Source organism: Convolutriloba macropyga, chromosome 4 (assembly GCF_964194025.1).
Source record: "Convolutriloba macropyga chromosome 4, txConMacr16.3, whole genome shotgun sequence".
Classification (NCBI taxonomy): domain Eukaryota; kingdom Metazoa; phylum Xenacoelomorpha; order Acoela; family Convolutidae; genus Convolutriloba; species Convolutriloba macropyga.
This window is the reverse complement of record NC_134471.1, coordinates 62,032,942-62,052,283: the sequence shown is the minus strand read 5'-3', so window position 1 is coordinate 62,052,283 and position 19,342 is coordinate 62,032,942. Positions and strand designations below refer to the sequence as shown.

The window sequence follows — 19,342 nt, the reverse complement described above, 5'->3', positions numbered from 1 at the left end:
AGCAAAACGGCATAAACAATGTTACCATTATCACTTTGATATTAGATTCAATGAAAAATGGAAGTCCTTCATTCCTCATTATCAGCAAGAAATTGAATTTAATTAACTTGTCCCGAATGGACGGACGATTCCTTGTTTTGTACGGACGGTCGATTTCAGTCGCTTTTACCTAGGTTGTTTTTCCTGAAAAATCTATCAATTCTACGAAGGTCAAATATCTGAGAACTCAAAAAATGACTAATGTAATACTTAGCGTGAATTTCGATTGGTTTAATTAATCAATCCAATGTCAATAATTAAATGAACTGGACTTTCTCCGTCTTCTGAATTTAATTATACTATTTCATGAAAGTTTGTGACGACCTACATGAAATAATTGAACCATGCTATTTGGTCGCATCTTTCAGATTTATCAATGTCTGCGGCGCATAGAGTTTCTACAACATCTGTGACTTCACAACGAAGTGGTACTGGGTTATTTCGTGTGGTTCAAATCGATGGACAGGTTGTTCTGAAAATAATTAAGCACTTCGAACAGGCCGGTGGCCTGAGTTCAGCTGCACCAGCTCAAGGAGTGTTGCTCGGTTTAATGGAGGGAGACACCCTGGAGATCACAAATTGCTTCCAATTTCCCACCGACGAGGAAGCAGATGTGAATGATTATCAAAAGGAAATGATTAAGAAATTGAGAAAAATTAACGTAGATCAGTTGCCGGTGGGATTCTATCAATCATCAGTTTACGGATTCTTCATTACAAGAGAACTTGTTGAAGACATGCACGTGTACCAATCAAGTGTGGAAGAGTCTGTATGTTTAATTTACGGTAGGTGTTATAGCAGCAAATTCTCACCGCTTTGAATTATGTTGATCCGAAGTATATCCGTCATTGTTTTTAGACCCAATGAAGACGGCCAATGGTGCAATTGGACTGAAAGCTTACCGCCTCAAATCCAAGTTCTTCAAAAACTACAATGACTCCGAAATAAGCAATGAAACGTAAGCTGAAAAATGCTCTTTTTGCAGTGCGTTGAGTTCTTGTCCTAATATTGCACTGATGAGAAAATCCTAATAAAACCGAGAAGCTTTTTGTGAACGAAAACATAGCAGGACTAGTCTTGAAATACAATCCGCAAATCAATAACCTGACTTGTTTGACGGGTTCTTGAAATAATTATACTTTGCAGAAGTACTGTGCGGAAGTTATGACCAATACTTCCAGATATCGGGACTTGAAAGACAAAACATTATTTGAGAACAGGTTTTCTCAAAGTAGTTGAATCGAGTAACTTTTTAAATAAAATCATTAAATCATTTTATTACGATGGCAGCGCAGTAGGACGTTTGGAGGACTTACTCTTGTTCTTCAAACCACTCCCTGAACATGGTAGCAGCTATTTTGGCTACACCGTGAACGCCCCTTAGTGTCAATTAATAGTAAAAGAGGCTTCAATTATCAAAGCTCTACGGTGGTTTGAGGGGGCGGCAGTTGAGGTTGTTGACGGCTGCCGCGTTCTAGGATCTCTAATAGGCAACGAGAAAGCCTATGAGACTTTTAAGGTAACCACAGCTAGAAAATATGCCAATTTGTTGGAAAAAATTAGAGCAAGTAGCAAAAAAATCCCCTCAAAAAGCTTACGCATGCCTGACCAGAGGTGTGCAACAAATTTTCAATTTCGAGTTTTGGACAACGCCAAACTCACGGATTGTCTCCACATACGCGGAAGCCAACATCCAAACGCACGCCCTACCGTCGTTCTTCGACTCTCCGGTGTCGCAATCTGCATGGCTATTGTATTCGCTTCCAAACCGGGAAGGAACCGGACTTAACATCAAGGAGCCAATAGATTACGAAACAGAGTACGGCGCTCGGTTGACCGCATGCGCTCCTCTTGAATATGAGGACCGAGCAATTGCTCATCTCACCCAAGAACGCATAACAAACGACCAACGAATCACACGCCTGAATAAAATTTGACCGCTGAAGGAGGATCTTATGGAAAGCCTTCAGAACGAGCAACGAATCACACGCCTGAATAAAATTTGACCGCTGAAGGAGGATCTTATGGAAAGCCTTCAGAACGAGCAACGCCACGTAATAGAAATAGCTTTGGAAAACGAGCCTCGAATTGGCTCACCGCTCTACCACTTAAACGTTACGGTTTCACGCTAACGAAGTCCAAATTTTGAGACGGGCTTTGCATTAGTTATATTATTGAGGCCAGAAAACGCCCATTGATTGTGTGAATGATGGGTATACACACATGAGACACAACGAGACCCGAGACGCCTTTGCTAAGATCTTTAATAACGTTTGCTATGATGTCGAGGTTGAGCCGAGTCTTCAGTTGCTTCAAGGCGTGTCCTTTATACACAAAACTATTAGCACTGATGAAAACTCGCGACTAGACATTAAAACGAATGGGGTCCAGGTTCAGCCGTTATTTCTTCGAAGTGAAGATCTTTAACCCACTCGCCAAGTCATGCCCGAAAATTTCCGTAGAACCGTATTGATGAGCAACGATTACTTGACGTCGAGAAGAGTAACTTCGTTCTGCACGTGTTCTGTATGGGAGGCAGTCTGCAACGCGCACTATAAAACAACTAGCTAGCAAAATTGCTGAAAAGAAAGATGAATCATACTCGGACGCAATAACATACATATGCTCGAGAGTAAGTTTTTCTCTCCTGCGCAGCGCTATCATATGCTTAAGAGGATGCGTGGTTTTAAACGGCGTACTTAAATTGATAGTTCATGCAGTGCCATAGTGCGGGAGGTGAGACTAGATTCATAACAAATTAGTTTCTAAAAAATTCAATTCTCATGACGCAGCTCTAAAGAGCTATAGTGCCTTGTCTTTAAAATTATATACGATGCAGTGATGTCTCATAGTAGGGGATCTTAACTATTTCCGCTATTTATAATAATTGAATAATTTTTTTGATTTGGTTCTGTTGTTGCATTCTGTCTTTATTTGTTTCCACCATTTAAAGGGACTAACCCTTTCAGTCTAATCCTCTTTCTCTCTTGCACATACATACTACATGCATTTCACACGCTTACAAATACATACACAAACACACTACATAACCGACACAAGAAAAATAATTTTTATTTTTGACAAGTAACCCTTACTAAGGTTTCTTCATCCCATTCATTTTTAGGTGTAGACTTCTTGAGGCTATTCTTTTGGTCTTTATAAAATTGACTAAAATTTGAAATAAACTTTTTTGAAACCTTTCCCGCCATTTTTGAGCATAAGGGGCTAATTCATTTTTTAATTCTCACAACTATATTAACGTCTTAATGTAATAAACAGAATCTTGGTTTGAACACATTATTCTGTCATTTTTCTAGTTAGTTTTCTGACAGTTTTTGCTGTCTATACTTTCTATCATGTAAGGGAACGTCGAAGGCTTTCCCTAAATCCTCTTATTTAGCAGCGTTGAGGGAAATTGATTTTGCAAAAAGTTTACGTTCTGGCCTTCTACTCTTTGTTATACTTTTAAAGAAGTTAAACATTTTTTTGCGAAGTGAAAAAGAAAATTCATTTTATTTTTCAAAAAAATTGGAGTGTCTTATATGCGTTTCTCAATCAATAATCTATTCTATTTTTAAATCTAATGGAAACCCCGCCAGTTGGAAGCGATTAGTTCAAGGAGCAATTTCAAAAATATATTGAATTTTAGTTTAATTTTCTAAGTTATAAAAAAATGGAAATTTTTTTAAGGTTTTCAACCTGGCGATGCATAAACTCTCCGAGTCTCAAATTCGCTTCTATTGCCTTATAGTGGAGTAGGTTAGTTCGAACTATCCGTTTTGACAATATAGAGAATACAAATTAGAATATAAATTTTTCAAACTTTACTTTCAGTAATGAATTGGTTGATTTGTTGTTAATTCCTTAAAACCGTTTTTTATACGTCTGCAGAATTTCTAAGGTACGGTTTTGGTTTGTTAATTCTATTGAAATATGAAGAATTGTTTGCAAAACTAACTAGATTTTAGAAGAAAAACACATTTTTCTGCTTTTAGTTTTACCTTTTCAAAGTTGAAATTTTGGTATTTTGAGAGCTCTAAATTTACAGAAGTTTTCTTTTTTCCGAAAAAATTGATGTTCTATGAGGACAAAGATCAGTTCTAATGATAGTCTTTAACCACTAGACACCCGAGAGAGACGGATAAAACAGTTTTAACAAAATTTTGAAAAAAGAATTCGAATTTTTTGGTCAAATAGTTTAAATTGTTTATTTTTATGCTGGAAACTGTAAAGAATTTTCGTGACAATAAAAACTCAATCTAAATTTTTTTCAATCTAAATAAATTTAAAACAATTTTTTTTGTTTAATTTTAACGCAATCTGTCGTCCCCCGGACCCGACCGAGCGATGTTTTTTTCCTTTTATCTGCGAAGCTGTAAGCTGAGCGGTGCTGTATTGCGGTGCTCTTGGTTTTCTGTTCCATCGTCTGACGCTCTTTTTCGTTTTACATTTCCTCACACAGCAAAGCTGAAAAGGTCAAATTTTCTTAATGACTTCTTCCTCTCTTTAACGGGATTTGCGGACATGACGTCATTTCCCACTCTTTTCCCAACGTTTTTAGCTCATATGCGTGATTAGATTTTGATCATACGTGACCTACCTCACTCAATAAAATGACTTTTGCACGTTAAAACTTAAGTGTAATTTGAATTAGTTTTATTTCAAAGGAATTCGAAAATTTAATAAAGGTCCCCAATAAAAGGCTTATGCGGAATGAATTTTAGCTTTTTTTTGCTTGAATGTTTTTACATAGCTTTTTGAACGGCGTCTTTCAACTTATATCTGTATCTGATTCTATCTCTATTATACGGCATGCAAGTCTATTCTTTCTCAGCTATTCCGCAAAATGTTTGATTTTTCCTTCCAAATTTTAAGTAATCCCGCATTTCAAATTTCTGATAATTTTTTATTCAAATCAAAACTATATCCAGAGGGCTACAAAATGGTGTTTTTCTTTTTTGTCTCTGCGATGCGTAAACAAAGTGAAAATTTGACTGAAGAAAAAAGCCAGCACGCATATGTATTCCCCATTTTGAAAAAATATTGGAACAATAAGGAACAATTTGTACATTAGAATTATGGACTGGTAGTGTTTCACATAAAGCAAGAAAAGCTGGCAATACTCAGCAATCAAAAATTCATTATTTCGGAGAATAGTGTCATTAACTATCGCAGATATTTTTTAAAATGGTATATCCATTACAATTAGCTGTCTCTCTGGCTGATTGCCTGTCCAACGTATTCTGTAAACTGTGTACTTCATAGCATTATAATTCTAAACTGGTTTTTCATTTACTTGCGAAACTCAGACGAGCTCAAAAGGTTGTCTGAATTAATAAAGGGAACGACATAAATGATCTGGTAGCAATACAGTTGAGTGTCATCAATATTAACCGTCTTAAATGTTAAATGTTCCTTTAGATTAATGAAGATGAGGCTGAATTACGAGGAAGTGATGGAGGAACTGCCCGTCAAGTACCACAACTCACACCTCACTCAGTGCTTCATTGGGGAGTTAGGGGACAAGTACCCTCTGCAGAGAAACGAAAACTTGCTCAAACTGGGAAGCGGGTAAGTGGGGACATTTCTGGAGACTTTTTAAAAATCGAACTACGTAAATTTGACGTCATGTTTGTTGACGTCATGTTTTTACAAACCATCAGCTAGGCTATACAAACCATTATTAGTGCAAAAAATGACGTTATTTCATTCACCTATTGTTATAATAACTAAATATTTGTTAGTGGGGGGAGAGAGAACTTTCAATTGTTTAGATTTGGTTTGGAGAAAAGCCTCCGTCTGCTCTCAGAGAACGTTGACCGAATGTCGGCAGAATCTAGCAAACATGCCAACTATTACAAGCAACTGATGAAGCAACAACAGCAAAGACAACAGCACCAGTACAAGAAGGAGCAAGAAAACCTGCAAAGAGAGAAACGAGGGGAACCACCGTTGCCCCAGGAAGACCTGGACAAGTTGTTCAAACTACCGACCCCACCTCCTAGATTGGACAATGTTTTGCTTTCCGCTCAAGTGCAGAGCTTTGTCCGTGAGTTGCAAGACGCAACTGGACAGAGTATGAGCAAAGCGTTCCTAGCTGAAGTCTTCCAGCCTAGTGCTGCGACAGGATCGCAGGAATCGTCTAATTGATGACGTTTAGTAATCATGATATGCATTGTTAATTTGTGTATCGTTCGATATCTATTCTCGTTTCCTAAATTGACGCTGTTCCAATGAAAATTTGCAGCATTAAATTGCTTCTTTTGCACCCTGTTTCGTGTCCTATTTTGTTGGTTAAGTAAGTAATTGCTCATCCCTCAACCCGCCCGCCAACTCTATGAAAGGGGGTTATGCAGGGGGTTTTATATAGATCTGTAGCAACCATTCAGTATTATAAAGCTAAAGATTTACATCATTTTAGTGCAGCAAAATTAAAACGAGAAGCTAGTGAAGATTAGTTTCAGTCGATTATTGGCAGTGTTGGATGGGATATTTCATTAGATGAAAGTGAAAAGAGAATAGATCAATAAATTACAATATGTGCAAATGATCGATAATTGCTTTTATGGTGTTGATGTAAACTGTCAATGTTGTTGACCTTTAAATCCTTATCCTTGCTACTCTTTGTTATCACTTATTATTGAACGCTTGTTGAAATGTGACAGCTGGAATTTTTGACACTAGTATTTTTCCTCTTATAAGTCATGCTGAGTTGTTTTTGCTGCGCCTGATGAAATGAGCCAATGAATTTATCAATGAGAAAATTCAAATTTAGGGTTTGAACTATACACAATGTTATAGAACAAAGGGTTGTTTTACAATTTACTAGTTGTCCTTGAGACTTACAGTCTATCATTACCACTTGGTTGGTCGTTTGTTGTATTGATGGTTGGAAATCTTGCATTTGACAATCGTTGGAAATAGAGGTACTAAATGCACGTTAATGACATCCATGCTTAGCTGAATGTTTTTTTCAGAGAGCGTTTGACCGCTTGCTCTCTTTGCAAGCAGGCCATTTTGACCTGTGGCTGCCGCTCCTCAAGGCAGCGAATCCCCGAACCCGTCCAAAACCCAATATTTGCCCCAGAACAAACCAAACATCCCAAAATTTACCCGTCGTCCATAATAATTTATTAATTCCAGTTTACTTGCCGGTAACGGGCGTTAAACTGTCAGTTCCTGTATTTATGTGTTCATAAACTCCTTCGCATAATTAAATTATTTTGCAGTTATACGCCTCCTGTCGTTTGACGGAGACTGCTTTGGAAGATTTAAAATTCCAAGCTTAGATGCTTTATACACCATGCTAGCCGTTGTGTAAATGACATGGCCATTTTCCCAAAAATTCTTGAGCCAAAACCCATCTAGTAAATCAAAGTTCTCGACACGTCCAGCGAAAAACAACTATTCCCATCATTACTGCTGAAGTTACTTCACCCGTTTTGCTGAGCTACCATTTCTCCAAGGTCCAGAAATGGAATGTGCAACTGAAGACGAGGAATCAGCATCCTCAGGCTGCGTCACTGAAACTGACGAGGAGGATGCAAGTGCAACATCGTCGATTATGGGATCCGAGACGTCCTCCGATTCCTCAGGTGTCCAGGGAACCAACGGAGGCAACGGGAACTCCAGCAATGGTGGATCTGCGGAGCAGTCTGGTCGAGTGGTCGTTGAAAAGACGGAACTCGCTCCAATCTTGGAAGATGAGGTGTTAGAAATTGAACCAACACCAGTTGCAACTGTTGCCACCACACCAGTTGGTACCAATGGAGGATCTATAGAAGACCAACAGAACTCCAATGTCAATTCCTTCGCTGTTAATACCAACGTTGATTTAGCTCCAGTTTATGAAGATGAAGAACTTGAAGGTGATGGTAATAAAGCTAGCACGCCTCATCCGAATGTCGAAACGTCATCATTAATGTCACCAAATGATGACGCGATATCAATTACAACGTCAACAGATTTCCATCGACAGAGGTCATATTTTGGAGGTACTCACCCTGAACTCCTAAATCGACTGCTTGGATCAGATATCGGAGCCGATGATGACGACGAAGCTCCTCATTTGCCTTACCAGGGGGCTCCAAATGGAGGTTATGGATGGTTTATAACTTTAATATCATTCATAACCTTCATGATTGCCGAAGGAACATTCTATTCCTTCGGTGTTTTCTTCCCAGAATTCATCAGAGCCTTTAACGCCCAAGAGTCGTTAGTAGTTTGGATCGGATCTGTTGCTAGTGGGGCCTCGTATTTGAGTGGTCCAGTAGGAAGCATACTTGTGGATAAATTTGGACTACGTCCTGTTGCCCTTGGAGGTTGCTTGTTGGGAACGGTCTCTCTTGGGCTCTGTATCTTTGTGCCAACTGTTCATTTCCTCATTGTAACCTGGGGTCTGCTATTCGGCATTAGCTCAATTATCTCAGCTCTTCCTTGTCACTTTGCGTTGAGCTTGTGGTTTGATACCAAACGGGGTCTTGCCACAGGATTGGGAATTGCGGGTGGCGGTTTGGGTTCCGTAATTTTCCCACCGATGGTGTCGCTTCTCATTTTCAACTTCAGTTGGAAAGCGGCGATGTTGGTGTTGTGTGTGACTTACTTCTCAATGACCTTAGCGCTGGCCTTTTTGAAGCCCGTGCCTGCTATACCACTTCCAGATTCTCATATGAGTTTAAGCGACATTGTCGAACAAAATGATATGAATGTATTTCACAACCCTGGACGATTACGTTTGCAAGCTTTTCGAAAAGCTGCGTTCAGTATTAACAGCACTGCAAATAACTCAATGTGGAGATTGTCACAAGAGAATGTTACTGGAGGTCAAACGTCGGTTAACGATATCGCCACTATTGGACGAAGTCAGTTCTCGTTGGAGAACTCTCAAATGCATTTGGGATCTTCCTTTCTAGAAAAGCCAGAACCTCAAAAGAAATTGTCTTCCTATTCTAATTTCATGCAGCACTTTTTGTGGAACCAGAATCGGAAACCAAGTCGAGGAGTAGTGCCAACCGAGGAGCTATTGGGAAGTCAGAACCTTGTGAATGAAGCATCTTTGGGTAATTCAAAGTCCGAGAACCTTAACAGGACCCCAGTGCCTCCGGCAAGTCCAGGAACCGAGATTCCTACGGTTTTGGTTTCGAGCAAAGCAGTCGACGACAATCAGGTCGAAGACAACATCAATGAAACGAAATTAGTGCCACCTCGACGTCCGTTGAGGCGATTGGATATATTTTACAGTGGGAGTACATTGAACTTGGAAAAAGTGCCCAGGTCAATTATCAACTTAAACTCGCAATGGACATTCCAGGACAGATCTGAAAACTTGGGGACGTTGATCGACCTAAACGCGAAGGAAAATAAGACTGAAAAGGTGAAATCACCTGACAGTTCAGGTCAAAGTGTGGTTGAGATGGTGACCCATCTGCTGAATGTAAAGTTAATGCAGCAGATTAGCTTCTCACTGTTTGCCCTGGCCTACTTCATTTTCATGTTGGGTAAGATCATTAATTGCCCTCAAACAAAGTTTGTACCAATTATATTAGTCCTGTCGGTCTTTTTTATACGATTTTTCGCTTGACCAATTTTTTGTCTCACCCATTTGACTTTTCGTCCTCAAAACGTGATAAACGGTAGCGCCCAGCGGGCATTACGTGCTCTTAGCTCACTAGTCTCCAAGTATGCTATTCACGGAAACTATTTTGGAGACTTATACTTAGTGTGAAGAGCGGTTCTAAGAGGTTGAAGACCCCCCCCCCCACCGTTTCCCCCCTCATCCCGGTTGCCCAACCCCCCCCCCCCTGGCGAGCTACTGACGAAGCCGAATGATCGTTTGAAAGCAATTCGACCGACGTTAGTTGGTTATGGTTATGTTTTTTTAGTTTACAGATTTTATGGACCCATTTTGTGAAGTTAAACTTAGTTTGGCGTTTAACTGTTAATTTACTTGACTGCTGTCCGATTTTCACTTAATTGAACATAAAATTTGATATTTAATTGTTCTGGTTATAGCTGGGAAGCTATGTTGCGGTAATCGTTTTGTTAAAATTTAAGGATTTTAAATTATTTTGAAGCGCTCATTTGTCATCTGTTCCCAAATTTTTCCAATGTTTTGAAGTCAAATTTGAGTAGGGATTTTGGTCACGGCGCAACAGGAAGGGGAGCGAAAACCTAAAATTTTTCCCAGCAACCTAAAAGTAGAATGCGGAAATGTTGTTTGAACGATAATTTAAAATTGTTGGTTTAACTGCTCTCGAACAAAGTTTGAAGCAGTTGTAAACGTCTTTTTAATGAATTTTTCGCTTGACCGTTTTCACTTTTCAAGTGACTTTACGCCCTTGATTTTTTGGTTTGCGTAATCTAAATTTCTCTCATTCGCAAAAGTTAGCAGCTGAACTCAATTTTGTACTTTTTTCACTTTAAATTTTGTGAGTGATTTTAGTGGTATGTAATAACCTCTAAGGACATCATATGAACCTCCCCCCATTATTAATTGCTCTCGAATGAAGTTTGAAGCCAATATTGTAAGCGTATTGGTTTTTTATATTAAATTTTTGCTTGGCCAATTTTGCGGTAATCGTTTTGTTAAAACTTAAGGATTTTTAAATTATTTTGAAGCGCTATTTGTCATCTGTTCCCAAATTTTTCGAGGTGGCATCTGTCATCTGTCGAGGTGGCAACAAAACGATTACCGCTTTTTCAAGCATCACTTCATATTGAGGGATTTCAATTGCTCTCATTCTGAAATGAAATTTGTTAATTTGCTAATATAAAAGTTATTGTGAGCGGGTAAGTAACAAAGTGGTTGTAGCCAAGTGGGTACGATATTGGACTGCTATCCTGGAGGTCGAGGGTTCGAACCCCTATGAGGTCCGAGTTTTTGCATCCCACGAATTTTAACCTACACCCCTAAATTAAATTGCTCCCAGCCTGTCGTACGAGAGCAATTATTAATTGGACGTTAGTCGGTTTATGTTTGATTTTAGTTACTCAAGGCCTCCCAGACTAATGCAGGTTGTATTATATTTGAGCTCCCAATAGTCGTTCCAAAGTAATTTTTCCTACGATAGTCTCGGTTGAGTTTTTTCCTGAAATTGGTTTTCGCAATTAAGTTTGTTGCAGTTATATTTGTATTGTCGTCTTTTTCTGCTATTTTTGTTTGACCGATTTTTATGTCGGACAGTTTCGACTACTCGTTCTCTGAAACGGGATAAACTGTTAAATCCCGAAAAGCATTATGTCGCTGTGCAGCTCTCTAGAGCCCTACGCCTTACTAGTATCTAAGCATCCAAAATAATAAAAATTTTGGTTCCTGCGTAATCGCAGCGGAACAGCATTAGGCCTACAGTAGCCTGTTCTCAGCTGCCCTTTTTCTTATTATTCCCCACATTTCAGACTGACCTTTTAATGAGCAGCATTGCTCTTTTCTTGGTGATTATAGCCACTTTTTTTGTGTCTGAAACTTCCACGTGGTACCATCATTGCAGCCAACATTGGTCAGGCTATGGTCAACCAGAAGCTATGGTTAATTAACCTACTCGGGGGATTAGCGAACGGATTGAAGGAGGGGGAGGGGACAAGCGTTGGGGGTCGGGTTGGGAGGAGGTTGGACCGTGAGGGGGATGACTGCCGGGGGTTAAACTTATAAGATTAAGAAGCGCGCTTTAAACTTTTTCTCGATTTCATGGCGTAAAGGGCGCTTCTTAATCTTATAAGTTTGACCCCCGGCAGTCATCCTCCTCCCGGTCCAACCTCCTCCCAACCCGACCCCCAACGCTTGACCCCTCCCCCTCCTCCAATCCGTTCGCTGATCCCCCGAGTAGGTTACTTAACCATAGCTTCAGCCTGACCAATGTTGGCTGCAATGATGGTACCACGTGAAAGTTTCAGACACAAAAAAAAGTGACTATAGTCACCAAAAAAGGAGCAATGCTGCTCATTAAAAGGTCAGTCTGAAATGTGGGGAATAATAAGAAAAAGGGCAGCTGAGAACAGGCTACTGTAGGCCTAATGCTGTTCCGCTGCGATTACGCAGGAACCAAAATTAGCTCCAACTGCTTCTGTGCCTGACGTTATTCGTTACACACATCGAGCTTTAGTTGAATTTTGTGGCATTTTTGTTCATCATAAATGAATTTTAACAAATATTGAGGCGACTTAAGGCTATTTTACATTTGTAGATTATCAGAGGACTCCTAAACAATGAAGGCTGTTTCTAGTAAAGCATCGAATCAAATTTATTCAGCACTGTGATTTTTCGAACAAATTTATTTGCAAAAGAGGCTTCTGTGAATGTTTTGAATAGGTTTTACAGATCACGTCGGTGACTTCATCAACTCAGTACTGTGTTTGTTTCTATCTGTACTATAGCGCGCAGGTCTTTTTCGCAGTCATTTCAGCAATCTTCTGGCTATGTCTATTTATAAATAAATATTTGTAGCAATGTTAATAAATCGGGAGCAACAATTATTTGGGCACTGCAGTAGGATGCTGAGACTGTGCGATGTGGCATCTATCGTCAATAAATGGCTCTAATTTAGATCTTTTGCTGTACTTATTGCGCTCTAAGTATCTATTAGAGTATAGTTGAGCCATTGAGATAACCCGGATACCCATAGACATTTAATGGCAATTTTATTTCTGTTTGATCTTAGTGATTTGGAACCACACTAATGGTTCCAATCTTAGTTCTAATATTGGAACCATTAGTGTTCTACTGTTGTGCAAATTTTTTGTGATGACTGATTATTCTGTTATGCGAAATGAAAGTTGGAATATCTTTTCATCAATTGGTTCAAATACGGTCTCTCTTAACAATTTCTATTTTCAGTCACTTTTGTTCCTGTATGCCGAGAATATCGATCAGGCAACTTTAAAGTGAAAACAAAAAGCTCGTTCAGCATAAAATTTGTTTCTTTTGTTGGGTGGAATACTTTTCAGGTCTCTAATGATGGTCTTTCCTTTTTAAATTGTCAAACAGCAGGCATGACTCATTAATCTCACGGGTTTGATTTCAGGTTTCTTCATTCCTTTTGTGTATCTACCGACTTTAGTGCAAGAAACACTCGAGGGGTTCACACAGGAACAGGCCTCCTACTTCATTCCCCTCATTGGGGTCACAAATATGGTCGGTCGACTGGTCATGGGCATCGTGGGAGGTATGGGTTTGTTCGACCCGTGTTACCTGAATGCCATGTCCTTTCTAGCTTGTGGATTGTCAACTATGGTCATTCCCTTCTGTGACAGTCTCACGATGTTTGTTGTGTATGCCTTGACGTTCGGATTCTTTTGTGGTTAGTGTTCTCAAAAATCATCTCAGATTTTGGAACAATTATTTAAGGTCTTTTGACTGATTTTCTCCGCCCAATTAGACTTTGCATGTGTCTTTGTCACGCAAGAATTCTTAGTCCTATGTTATACTAATCTAAATCATGCATTTTAAGCTGCTTAAACTAATTGCAAGTTCTAATTGCGGAGTTTACCGCTAGAAAAATTCAAGTATTTGCCGGTGCTAAGTTTATTACTGGACCTGCAATGCCTTTATGTGTGTAGAGAGAGCGAGGGCTAATATTTGAGTCATAGTGATTTTTAATTCGTCGTGGCTTCTACACTCATCATCCTTGTAAACATTTGAATCCCTATTTGGAATGGCTCTCAAATTTTGGATGCTGAGTTGTTTGCATTTGGAAAGTCAAATTTGAGGTCAATCAAATCTAAATTACCTAAGATGTTCTCTTTTTACTGGTTAATATCCGGGAATACCCACTGACCTGCAGACAGTTCAGATTTCGCAACAGATTCCGCAGCAAACCAACTATAGGTGCCAATAAATTGTCTGTTCTAGGACTGTGATAACTAGAAGTTGGTTTGGTTTTTAAGCTGCCGCCAGCTGTGTCCGATCCCTGGCCCTTGTTTCTCTGGTTGGACTGGAAAACCTGACGAGCGGATTTGGTATAGTGCTGTTTGCCCAGGGTATAGCCTCATTTCTTGGCCTCCCATTAGCAAGTTAGTTGAGTAGAATTATTTTATTCTCAGCGTCCACTGCCCTCATGCCTGTCCAATAAGAGCTTTTTGAGAGTGTTTTGAATCCAGTAGGAGTCTTTATACTAATTCAATTTTTAGCCATACATTTTAAAAACTTAATGAGTTTTGAAAGCACGCAAACTCATCGTTTGAAAGCACACAAAGATTGAGACCTCTAAGAAGAAAATATAAATGTTCCGTTTTGGATAACATAAATCTCTCATCTTTTGACTCGGCCAGTGATTAAATTTCGCAGTGATTAAATAGTTGCATATATTGTGAAAGTGTTAAATAAATATCTATGTTTAGGTATAATTGGGAATTTGTTCAATTCTACTGGTGCCCTGTTTGCGGCAGCAAGTTCCGTGTTTCTCCTCTCTGGCCTTCTCTGTCTTCCTCTGAAACCAATTGCAGTCTGGGAGATCAGACGATTCCAAAGAAAAGAGGCCCTCTCGGAACTGGAGGCTGACGAAAAGCTCCAGGTAGTTGTCATTTTCTCTTGAATGAAATTGTTCCCCTATTGAGAAGACAGTTCCAATTTTCAAAACTTTGAAGGACAAGATTTTCTGTGCCACGCTGTGGGGTAGTTGATAGTAAGCAAAATAACAGTTGTGAACGCCTGCCAATTTATTCCATCCCTTTACAATTTCTCGCCAAATTGCTTAAAAGTCGGTTTTTTGCTTAAAGTGCTTAAATTGCTTAACTCCGCTGGCACATTTTCTAGTGACTTTTTCACGTTTGAGTTCGTCATTTTTAAGTGATCTAAGTTGCTCTGATTCTGAAATAAAGTTTGTTGCTGATATAAAAGCGATTATGAGCCTCAGAGAATCAAAGCCCTTGTAGCTGAGTGGTTAAGATGTCAGACGAACATCCTGGAAATCAGGGGTTCAAACCCCTGTGGGGGCGGATTTTCTGCACCCATAAACCATTTGCTCGGTTTTGTGCTCCTATTAATTAAATTGTCCCGACTCTCATTAAAAACAATTCATTTGTGTTTAATGGCCGCCGTCAGCCTCTCAACGGCTATTATTTAGGCGCTCTCCTTTTTTCGCTTCCTTTTGATCACGTTTTCCGTTTTACATAAGTCACGATTTTCACGCTTGACTTCTGACGTACTTCACTCACGGTTTCAACTGAATAGATTTTAAATTCTTTCACGCATTGAATTACGCAATGTAGTGAATACGGTCAAAGTCAAAAGAGCAAAATCAACAGATCAAAAAAAATATGATAAGCATATCAAGCTCGGTCATTAAGTCATAGTGCATTAGGATATCAAAAGTTCATTAAAGCGATTGCTAGAAGGCATTAATATTACGCCTAATAGCGGTCAGCTTAAAAGCTGAATTAAGTGTAGTTTTAGAATCTAACCGAATATTCAGAATTTGACCAAATAAGAAAATGACACTTAAAAAGTTCTGTCAATTTCTAGCTCTTGTTTTTTTCTTTTTCTGTTTCAATCCCAATGTGCATCAAGCGGGTGAACCGTGGCTATTTTCCGACGATTTGCCGGCTATGTTATGAAATTATTAAAAAATAAGATCATAGTGGAAAACAAATGGGGGGTATTTTATAAGAATTGATGTCCATAATTTTTTACATCTGGCAGTTGACTACTAAGTCCAAAAAAATGCAAGAGATTGGTTTTACTTGCGCTTCAGTGGATTTATGCAGGCTACTACTCCCCTGTTGCAAGTTTTTGCCATTTTTGAAACTCCCATTGAAGATCGTTTTTTTCAGATTAGAGAAAAATTGTTAATCATTCCTCTTAAATATTTCCAGAAATCCGTATAGCTTGGGATATGTAAAAAAAAATAATAGATCGCATCATTCCCCACAAAACAGATTTCAACGTATTTAACATGATGTTCTCTTTTTCTCGAAGAAACCTGACATCTTTTAACTAAACATTGTACAAAAGCTTTTTGAATTGGAATAAGTCAGGAAATCTTTGGTCATATTTTAGCGGTCATTTTTTAGAGTTGCTTTTGTCCTTAATTTTTACACAATTACTGATCAAGGCTAACATCCTGTCAAAGATCGTTAGTGTCGGAAAAATAACTGCACTTCAAAGTTCTCTTCGAAAAGTGCTTGATTTCTTGAGTATTGATTGGTCTAAGTCGCTCTTTTTCAGAGTTTTAATGGGCTAAACTATCTGGCAGTTGACTACTAAGTCCAATGAAAAATGCACGAGGTTGGTTTTATTTTCGCTTCAGTGAATTTATTCTACTACTCACCTGTTGCAAATTTTCCATTTTTGAAACTCCTACTTAAGATCGTTCTTTTCAGAATTGAGAAAAACTGTTAGCCATTCCTCTCAAATTTTTCCAGAAATCCTTATATCTTGGGAAATATCAAAAAATAATATAGCTCATCATTCCCTGCGAAATAGATTGCAACGTATTTAATATCATGTTCTATTTTTCTCGAAGAAACCTCACTGACATCTTTTAACTAAACATTCTACAGAAACTTTTTGAATTGGAATAAGTCAGTAATTCATCGGTCATATTGCAGCGGCCTGTTCTGGATTCATTCAGTGTTCAAGCACAAGCTTGATTTCCTTATTTAACTTTGTGAATAAGTAGTAAACATCCAACTAAGCTCTTTAATGTTCATGTGAGAGTGATTTGTTCTGGATTATTTCAAAATACTGTAACAACTTAGTTCTTGCTCTCTTTTCCCTCAAAGTTTATAAATATCAAGCCTTATCTTTTAATTGATTGGCCTCAAATATTATTAGACAATGTTCTATAGAAATAAAAAAATTCATCGCATGAAAACAGAAGATTACTAGTGAAATTGATCTATGAAATTCGTTAAGTTTCAATGTATTCATTATGTCTTGTAATTTACTTATTGCTTCAGCTGAAACCAGACGTGATAATAATTTTCAGGAAAATTGTTTTGAAAAAAATTATTATTTCATTATAAGCTATTTCTGAAGAGTAAAGGAAGCTTAGAGTGAAGACAGCAGTAGCCTAATAAACTTGTTAACTTGTTACAGGGTGATAACAATGGGGCACCAGCATCACCTCATAAGAAGCTCTCCTCTAGCAAAAGCCAAAAAGACGCTTCTTCTGAAATAGACGCAATGAGCATTCTCAAACGGAGCCAATCGCTGGCAGATGAGAGCAACAACATGCATCTAAATGTACCAGGTATTAACAGATACTGAATATCGAGGAATATCCGGCACTATTTCGAAAGGAAAATGTACTCAATTGTACTATATCAAGCCGTAGAAAATATAATTACGAAATCTGGATTCAACCGGCCTTTTTCTGATGAACCAATTCTGAAGTTTTCGGATTATGACCAGTTGTTGAATTTTCAGGTGTGATAACCAGTGATAATAACAGCGCAATAGTGGACACAGTGATCAAAGTGTCCCCCACGAGTGACGACCCAAACAGTAGCCCAGAAAGAACAGAAATTCCTCTGGGCAAAACAATCAGCTAACCCTAAACCGACCAAAAAACCAACCATCACAACACCAATCTGGATACCTCATTATGTGATGCTTTCAGCTCACTAGCTCATCACGCGCCAATTAGTAGACATAGTCACTATTAGAATCCAACGAGGCCTAGCCGTCAATTCGCTAATAAGTAGATTAGTAGAGGAAAACAATAGCAAAAACTAGTAAAAATAAGGGTGTCACGCTTTTTCACCCCTATTTATTTAACCCCGATTTATTCACCCCTCTATCATTTAACCCCTCTATCATTTCACCCCGATTTTAATCTTTTGTAAAATAAGGACTATTTAATCAGCAATATAATCATTTGGCCATGCCTCAAGGGCCATGGCCATGCCTTAGCGGCCCGTAGGACTTGATATGAAACTATCACAACCGAACATGGGATTAAGTTATCTACTTAATTATGACAAAATATACCTTTAATGTCGACTCCTAATTGGCGGGATGAAATGATAGAGGGGTGAAATGATATAGGGATTAAATGAGAGAGGGGTTAAAAGATACGGGGTTAAATGAATCGGGGTGAAAAGAAGTAGAAACAAAATAGACCGAATTTTGCAGTCAAATCAGCAGTGCTTATTCTGAGTGTACATGTTGTCCGCTGGCCCGGGTCGTTTTTTAGGTACTTGACAAAATTTATCAGTCCAAGAGCTAACCTAGCTTTATGTCTAAAAATAGTCGCTCGGGTGGTGGTCAAGTGGTTCACGTAATTGTCAAAGGTCATATTTAAAATTGGTAAATTCTAGCCGTGAGTAACTGTGTTACGTTGTAAAAAAGAATCTATTTCTGTGCTGTCTTAAGCTGAACATTGATAAAATTAAATATTGCAGTAATTATAAGTCAAGAAATTTGACTTCTGAACCCCCCCCCCCCCCCCCGTCACGTATGCAATATATATATATTCTCAGAATTTGCGAGGGGTATTTATTGGGTCTGAGACCCATAGGTGTTGAGAACATGGTATGCGGTTGGTGTCGCGTACTTAATTCACGTGCGCTAATTGTGTCAATGTAATTGGATTGCAAATATGTGCCTGCAACTTTATTGCAATCCTGGTGCAGGTCATGTGGTGCTTTTGCAGTAATACTCTGTTTGCTGTTCTTTTGTTCATAAATACTCACATTTTCTTATCTTTACTTAATTGTAAATTGTAGCAGTTAGTTAGACGACACACCTTGTTCATTCATTTTTAGTAATAATAGTTAGATAACTAGTTAGTCAGCAAGTAAGTTAATTATGTGCACTTGGTTTGTAGATATTTGTATAACCTTGTTTTGACAATTTATCAATGTAGTTTAGAAGCGATGCCGAAGCCATTCCGTGGTGTTTGTTAGTACATAGAGTTGTGCTTCGTCCAAAAAAACTTTTTCGATTGAAAATAATGTGCATTTTGTGGCATACTTACTTAACTTAGTCTCTAGTGCAATCTAGTGTCTCTCATTCTCACATCTTTTAATTTCAGAAGCTAAAATTCTGGTTATGAACTATTTCTAAATTAAAAATTGTTCAAAGTAAATTTTTTCATAGGCCGTAGTCAAAACCAACATGAAATTTTGGCTGTTGAAAGTCAATTATAATCTGCCTTCTGTATTCAAGTTGTCAATAATTGTGAATGAACTAAATTAAATTCATGAGTTTTTGAGCTTCCACCGACGATACAACTTTATTTGAAAAAGGTCTCTGAGCGAACTATTTGGCGTTGTTAACTTGTATGAGCGTTGTTAACAATTTAGCGCTGTTCTATGATTTTACAACCTTCTGAAAACTTGCAACCGTCTAAAAGTTGGAAGAATTTTA

General features: G+C 38.5%; 2 protein-coding genes across 3 annotated transcripts; both read left to right on the top strand.

Moving 5' to 3' along the window:
- The first annotated feature begins 389 nt into the window (after nt 1-389).
- On the top strand, nt 390-6,722 carry LOC142337811 (eukaryotic translation initiation factor 3 subunit H-B-like). Its single transcript, XM_075387340.1, has 4 exons — nt 390-824; nt 898-997; nt 5,461-5,610; nt 5,814-6,722. Exons 1-4 carry the CDS (start codon nt 416-418, stop codon nt 6,187-6,189), a joined length of 1,035 nt encoding a protein of 344 aa, XP_075243455.1. The 5' UTR covers nt 390-415; the 3' UTR covers nt 6,190-6,722.
- A 120-nt stretch (nt 6,723-6,842) lies between these two features.
- Nucleotides 6,843-19,061, top strand: LOC142337810 (uncharacterized). 2 transcript variants are annotated; one of them, XM_075387338.1, is made up of 6 exons: nt 6,843-9,536; nt 13,056-13,331; nt 13,918-14,043; nt 14,371-14,543; nt 17,069-17,222; nt 17,399-19,061. In XM_075387338.1, exons 1-6 carry the CDS (start codon nt 7,514-7,516, stop codon nt 17,521-17,523), a joined length of 2,877 nt encoding a protein of 958 aa, XP_075243453.1. In that variant the 5' UTR covers nt 6,843-7,513; the 3' UTR covers nt 17,524-19,061. The 2 variants fall into 2 exon arrangements, with proteins under 2 accessions (XP_075243453.1, XP_075243454.1); XM_075387339.1 differs by lacking the exons at nt 14,371-14,543; nt 17,069-17,222; nt 17,399-19,061 and having other exon boundaries at nt 13,883-14,017.
- Nucleotides 19,062-19,342: the final 281 nt, after the last annotated feature.

Bases quoted from the DNA above. Each gene is read 5' to 3' on its own strand.
- LOC142337811 (XM_075387340.1), top strand. From the start codon at position 416: ATGTCTGCGGCGCATAGAGTTTCTACAACATCTGTGACTTCACAACGA. The intron at 825-897 runs GTAGGTGTTATA...CATTGTTTTTAG, and splicing joins GTCTGTATGTTTAATTTACG to ACCCAATGAAGACGGCCAAT. The intron at 5,611-5,813 runs GTAAGTGGGGAC...TCAATTGTTTAG, and splicing joins TTGCTCAAACTGGGAAGCGG to ATTTGGTTTGGAGAAAAGCC.
- LOC142337810 (XM_075387338.1), top strand. From the start codon at position 7,514: ATGGAATGTGCAACTGAAGACGAGGAATCAGCATCCTCAGGCTGCGTC. The intron at 13,332-13,917 runs GTTAGTGTTCTC...TTGGTTTTTAAG, and splicing joins GACGTTCGGATTCTTTTGTG to CTGCCGCCAGCTGTGTCCGA. The intron at 14,044-14,370 runs GTTAGTTGAGTA...ATCTATGTTTAG, and splicing joins TCTTGGCCTCCCATTAGCAA to GTATAATTGGGAATTTGTTC.